The 6523-nt window shown below is 44.6% G+C and overlaps 1 protein-coding gene across 5 annotated transcripts in view; it reads left to right on the top strand.

Annotated features, from left to right (window-relative positions):
- SLC1A3 (solute carrier family 1 member 3) overlaps nt 1-6523 on the top strand; it is a 102200-nt gene that overhangs the window by 71823 nt on the left and 23854 nt on the right. For 4 of the 5 annotated variants that reach the window (XM_025213535.1, XM_025213536.1, XM_025213534.1 and 1 more), the window contains 2 exons: nt 2394-2598; nt 3872-3914. In XM_025213535.1, coding sequence (XP_025069320.1) covers nt 2394-2598; nt 3872-3914 — 248 coding nt within the window. The remainder of the gene's footprint in view (nt 1-2393; nt 2599-3871; nt 3915-6523) is intronic. The other variant, XM_025213537.1, reaches the window with a different exon arrangement.

Below are 6523 nucleotides of genomic sequence, written 5' to 3'. Positions count from 1 at the left end.
CAGGAATGAAACTGGAACAACTCAAATAAGAAATAAAGGCATGAGCACAGAATCAGAGATCAGGAGGGAAAAGGGCAGGTGTCCCGTTTACCCTACCCTAGTTATACTGCTGTCATAGGGGCTGATCCAGTAAAGTGCTGAGCAAAGTGAGCATCACCTGGAAGAAGTTCACTGCCCCTTCACTGCCCTTTATTGTCATTGACTCTGGAAGGTGACAGCACCCAAACTTTAGGTCAGTTGTTCAAAGAGGGTATATAACTTATCACAACATCAAAGTCTGCAGTAAAACTCCCAAGGTTCAGGGGTGCTCACCATCAGGCACCAGAAAGAGCAGGGTATCTGCTGACAGAGGGCACAACAGAGTCTATAACAATTCTTAGTTAAAATGCAGAGGAAATAAAGAAATACAGGGCACATTGCTTTCTAGTTTACAGACATGGAAGCATGTTTTTCTTTTACAAAATATATATATAAGACATTTTGAAACATTTGACTTGAGTAATGAATGTAAACTCGTACTTCATCTTGTGAATTACAGTTACAGTACTTGCTAAGGAGTTAAAATAATCACAGCTGGCTGGTATAAAACTTATAGGTATTCACTTGGACCGAAAAGTGCCATCAGCTTCTGAGCTTGTGTTTACATTAAACTAGGATGAACGTTTGCATTATTTTATGAAATCTTAATATAGTAAAAAACCCATATTCTTAGACAAACGGGTTTTCACAATCTATTTTCTGTTTATAACAATAAGACTTTATACTTAATAGTACACAACGCCATCTTCCCAAGACCTAAAATCATACAAACATTAATGACTTAAGCCTTATAATATTCATGTAACCTACCAGAGGTTTACAGATGAAGGATGTAAAGCTTAAGAGTTAGAGGTCAAATATTCTAAAGCAGGGATTTCCACTTAATAGCTCAATTTGTGCCTATATAATGCTGCCTTTGCATTACAAATAAGAACCTAGACAATGTAGTTAAAGCCTAGTGAATTCCCTTTACAGTTAAGTTGGGGGTACAAATTTTACAGGCACAAATGCCCTCCCACAAAAGTGGGAGGCACACCTCAGTTGAGATGAACATTCAGACAAAAGTGGCTTGACCAAATTCACTACAGAAGTATCTGGCTGAGCCAGGTGTAGGACCCTGGTTTATGTTCTGATCTCAGTTACATCAGTGCATATTTAGAGCCATTTCCCCCATAACTCCATATTACACACTTTTCTACAGTAATTACAATAACTAATTATAATATAGATTGTTATAACAATGAGACATGATATGCATTTTAAGAAAACGTTTGGTTTAACATTTGGATTATGGTTCAAGTTTTACGTTGACAAATTATTTGTGTTCATTTATCTCACATTCATAGGCAGTCCCATGACTATAAGAGGCAGCATTACTCCTGTTTTGAGATAACTGGGCTCACCTTCCAAATGCAGGCTGTGAGGTCACTTGCCCCTTTAAATGGCGAGGAAAGAACCACGCATTTCAAGAGCTATGGAGTATCCCCACATGTGCCATTTCTGTGGTCCTCAAGAGGCATTCTTACTCTGAGCCAGAGTTCCTCCTGAGCCTCCTGTGGCTGAACAGCTCCTTCACTTAAAAACCACAGTGCAGCCCTGTTTGTGCAACTTGGTCAGCAAATGATTAAGTAGATGCCACACTGAGCACCCTGGTATCCACATTAAATCAGATTGCTCTAAGATCAGCCAAGAATCAGGATTAATGTCTCAACTTTTGGGAAGCTTGCAAAAGACTTCAAATGTTTATTCATACAACAGCAGGGATTTTCTGAATTGAATGAATGGCACGATAATCTATTTGAAACTCCCATGGCTTGGGCCAGAGGTAAATCCAGGTCATTGAATTAAGACCTTAAAAAACTACTCACCATATGCACAAAACTCTCATAAACATACCAGTTTTAAACAGTGAACATAATTTATTCAGATGGTTAATCAGAATGCACTCTGTGATGGCTTCCCTGCTATTACAGATAAAGTGCAGCAGATTTCTATGGAGCATTTTTTGGATTACGTTATATCTTTTCTCTAAAACTAAATATGAAATATAGGCACTGCCATATAGGATCAGGCCAACGGTCTCTCTAATTTAGCATCCTATCTTCAACAGTTGATAATAGACAATAATTCATAGGAAAATATAAGCTTACTAGTCAAATCTGTAAGAACAAGCGAATGATGGGAGGGAATACAAAGGCAAAGAGCAACAGAGTGGTTTTACTGGGCCCATGCACTGGGTAGCTTTGAATATGTTGGTCATCCAAACTTCCCACAAAGCCATATTCAGGATACTGAGTTTACAATCTTTTCTCACACTTGTATGAGGTAAATGTCCTTGTGCTTAAATTTATTAGGAATTGCTGCCCTGGATAGTAAAGCATCAGGGAAGATGGGAATCCGAGCTGTAGTCTACTACATGAGTACAACGATCATTGCTGTATTAATTGGTATTATCATTGTGGTCATCGTCCACCCTGGGAAAGGTACAAAGGAAAATATGCACAGAGAAGGCAAAATTATGCATGTGACAGCAGCAGATGCCTTTCTTGATTTAATCAGGTGGGTATGGATATGATATTGCACATTTTCTGTAACAACAGCAACAACAGTAATATTTAGAGGTGCTCTACCAAGAAAAGCCTTAGAGGGTGACTAGATAAACTAGCAACACTTCTTTTGGAGCAGGTGATGCCAACATTGACATAAAATACAGAGGGTCACATATTTACTTTCCAACAAAGCAGCAGCTGAACAAAGCAGCCAAGAAAGAAATTATTTTTAATCTTCAAAGCAGTATTGTATCTACAGATTCATGCTCTAACCATGCACACAGGTTTCTCCTTTCCTTCTCCAGTATAGCTCTATCCCACCACCAAGATCTTTTCCTCTACTCTACAACGAAATCCAACAGATTTCTTACTCCATGTGAGACCATAATTTAGCTATTCATCCTAATTTTATGTTGTAGTCCCTAAACTGGGGCTAAATGCTCAGTTCTGCTCAGATTGCATGGAAAGGAGAGAATTCCAAGAGAAAGTGAATAAAATGCATGCAAGAGGGAAGTCAAGACTTAATAACCTGCTTCCTTCTATCCCAAAGCAGCTTGACAGTCGTATGTTCCACAAGGGTAAGACGGAGCAGGAAAGGAAATATCTGAGCCCGGTGGCTTTTCCACAGAGAAATCCACTAGAAGCTTATGCTTTGTTTAGCCCACTGGATGGATCATAGAGGACAGACGTGGAGGGAGGCCTCCAAGAGATGTGCTGCCAGGAAGGGGGACTCCAGAAAGGAGCATGAAGAGATTTTCACCCATACACAGACTCCTCCAAAGGTGCCAGATGCTTCTGTGGTATCAAAGATTCAAACCTTAGGGATACATACTGATTATTGCCCTTTAGCAAGCTCAGTTAGGCTCACTAGATTGGGTGACTGTCAAAATCTTTCATTTGAAAACTCAAAGTTAATTAAATGCTTAGCAAACTTTATCCATCCCAAAAGCATATTCATAAATACAAAATTTGAGCTAGTGTAGACTCACTAAGCATTGTTCATTTGGAAGCGGCTCCCCCCACATTCCGTTTCATAACTGTGGCTGTTATATATCACTAGCCCCACAGATCTTGCCTGGCTGATCCAAACCATCCCCCTCACATTTTGTGCAAAAAAGCTAATGATGCTAATACTACCTGTGAGGTTTTAATTTACTATAACATTTGCATTTTTTTCTTCTTACCAATCCTCCAAAAATTGGTTTATTCCTCTTTGGCTATGCTACTTTAAGAGATTTAATATGATTTAATATTTCTCATGTTATTTTCTTTCCCTTTCACAGAAACATGTTCCCTCCAAACTTGGTAGAAGCCTGCTTCAAACAGGTAAAAATGTGTTGTTATATGTAATTGAAATTCTACTATGGCATCTTTAATGTCGTAAGCTAGGACACTGTTATGGTTATAATTATATTATGAATAAAATTATGATATATATGTCATGCAACAAAATAGACACTGAAATATTGTTGAATTTTTTTAGTAACAACCAATGATTTTGCTCATCTTTACAGCAGCAATGAATCTTATACCTAATTTCAATGGTTAGCCAAAGAAAACCACTAAAACATGTGTTTTGTTTTCATTCATTTGTACTGGGATACCTACCCAAGCCAGAAAACTCAAAAATTAAAATTGTTCCATGTTTGCCAAATTCACAAGGCGAAAGCAAGCCCAGCTAAAATCAATCACTCACTCTCTGGCAATATTCAGTACCTCTACCTACAAACTGCCTCTATCAACATTCCTGTTAAAAAAGGACAAACAGAAGTAGCCAAATAAATTTCCCCTGAAATGGGAAAAGAGAGTAATATAGCAAGCCTCTAAACATATGCAAGTCATTCTCGTATCAAGGGACTACTGGCACTAACCAGACGTATGTATGTTGCCAGTGATTGGATGGCTTCTTTTAGATACTGATCTTCACCTTGAACCGTGGGTGGGCAAAATACAGCCCAGGGGCTGGATCCAGCCTACCAAGCCATTCTATCCAGCCCACAGGGCCCTAAAATATTTAGAAAATTGTTAACTAACTGTGGCTGCCTGTCTAAGGCTTCAGCAGTGGCAGGACCCAGGAGGAGCCAGCAGGAAGACCCAGTAGCAGGACCCAGGGGTGGCAGGACCCAGCAGCTGCAGCAGCAAAGTCCGCCCAGCCCAGCCCAGCCCAGCCCAGCCCCACCCCCAGCCCACAAGTGGAAGCGTCTGCCTAGCAGAGGCTTCTGGCCTGGGGCTGTTCTTCCACTCTCCCTCCATCTGGGAGTGAAAACTCAGCTAGGAAGGAGGGAGAGGGGAGAGTTGCAGGCAATCGCCCCAGTCCCCAGAGCCTGGCCAGGCCAGGCTTGCTCCTAGTCCATCCTGAGGTCCTGGCCATGCAGCCAAGAACCGCATGGTGCCAGAGCAGCAGATGAGTGGGCAGGAGTGCAGGAAGAAGCGGTGGTGGCAGGTGGGAAGGTGGGGAAATGACAGTGGTGGCAGTCAGGATGGGAAGTAGAAGTGAGTGGGCAGGCAGAAGCACAGTGACAGCTGGGTGGGAGCATAGGGCCCATACCAGTGCCCCGAGTCCAGAGCTGGTGGGGGCCCAGGGCAGGGCAGCAAGAGCATGGAGCCTGGGCTGGCAGGGGCTCTGCCTGCTGCAGGCCATGAATGCCCCAAGGCCTCACCACCTGCTGCTGTTGCTGCTGGCAGAAGCTGTGGGCAATGAGGGAGGGGGCATGTGTGGGGGGGGCATGTTTTTAGGGGGGTTTCCACATGCACACCCCACCATACACAGGTACCCACCCACCCCCTGCAGGGGCCATACACACCCCACACCCACACATCCTCACACACCCCAGCCACCCTCCCTCTTGTCACGGCATGGGGTTTCCAGGGATGGCCGTGATGGCCCTAGGGCTCCGTGACCATGCCTGCTCCACCCTGTGGGCACCTTCTATTTTTGACTGCCACATCTTGTTGGTTAAAATACAAAGAAGTCAAGGGGAAAGGGACTTAACGGTGGGGGTCTACTACAGACCACCCAACCAAGGGGAAGAGCTAGACCAGGAGTTAAGTCAGCTCACGGAGGACATGGTCATCATGGGTGACCTGAACGTTCCAGACATCTGCTGGGAAAAGCAGTCAGCTAGGTCTGACTGCTCACGTAGGTTCCTGGCCAAGATACAGGGCCTCCATCTAACCCAAGAGGTGCACAGCCCCACCAGGGGAGATGCCTTGTTGGATCTGGTCCTGGCCATGGGCAACGATCTGGTGAGGGGTCTGCGGGTGCTCAACCACCTGGGCGACAGTGATCATCGCCTGCTGGAATTCACCATCCAGCACAAGGTGGCAAAGGCCTGCAGCAAGGCAGCAGCCCTGGACTTCAAGAGAGCAGATTTCAATGAGGTAAGGAGAATAGTCGGGGAGGCACTGAGGCCCCGGAGGGGAGGGAAGTCGGGAGTCCAGGAAGAGTGGTCGTTCCTTAAGGAGATGATCCTCCAAGTCCAAGGGGATGTAATCCCAACACGGATCAAAGGGGGCAAGAGGGCGCAAAAGCCCCCATGGCTCACCAAATGTATACGAGAATGTCTCCTAGCTAAAAAGGAGACGAACACCCAATGGAAGGGCGGGGCCATCACCAGGGAGGACTATACCTCGGTTGCTCGGGGCTGGAGGGGGCGGTCAGGAAGGCCAAGGTGGAGATGGAACTGGGACTAGCTACCCAGATCAAGGACAACAAGAAGTCCTTTTTTAAATACATGGGGGGTAAAAAGAAGGTACCGGGTAACGTGGGGCCTCTGCAGGACACGCTAGGTAATCTGGTCGTCACACCAGACAGCAAAGCTAACCTATTTAACAATTTCTTTGCCTCCATTTTTTCTGAGCAGAGACTGGGTCACACCCCCCCCCCCACTGGGACCCCCATAGGTCCCGGGGAGGCACACCCAGGCATAGGGTCA

This window comes from Alligator sinensis, unplaced genomic scaffold (assembly GCF_000455745.1).
Source record: "Alligator sinensis unplaced genomic scaffold, ASM45574v1 scaffold175_1, whole genome shotgun sequence".
NCBI lineage: Eukaryota > Metazoa > Chordata > Crocodylia > Alligatoridae > Alligator > Alligator sinensis.
This window is presented reverse-complemented; position numbering and strand designations above follow the sequence as displayed.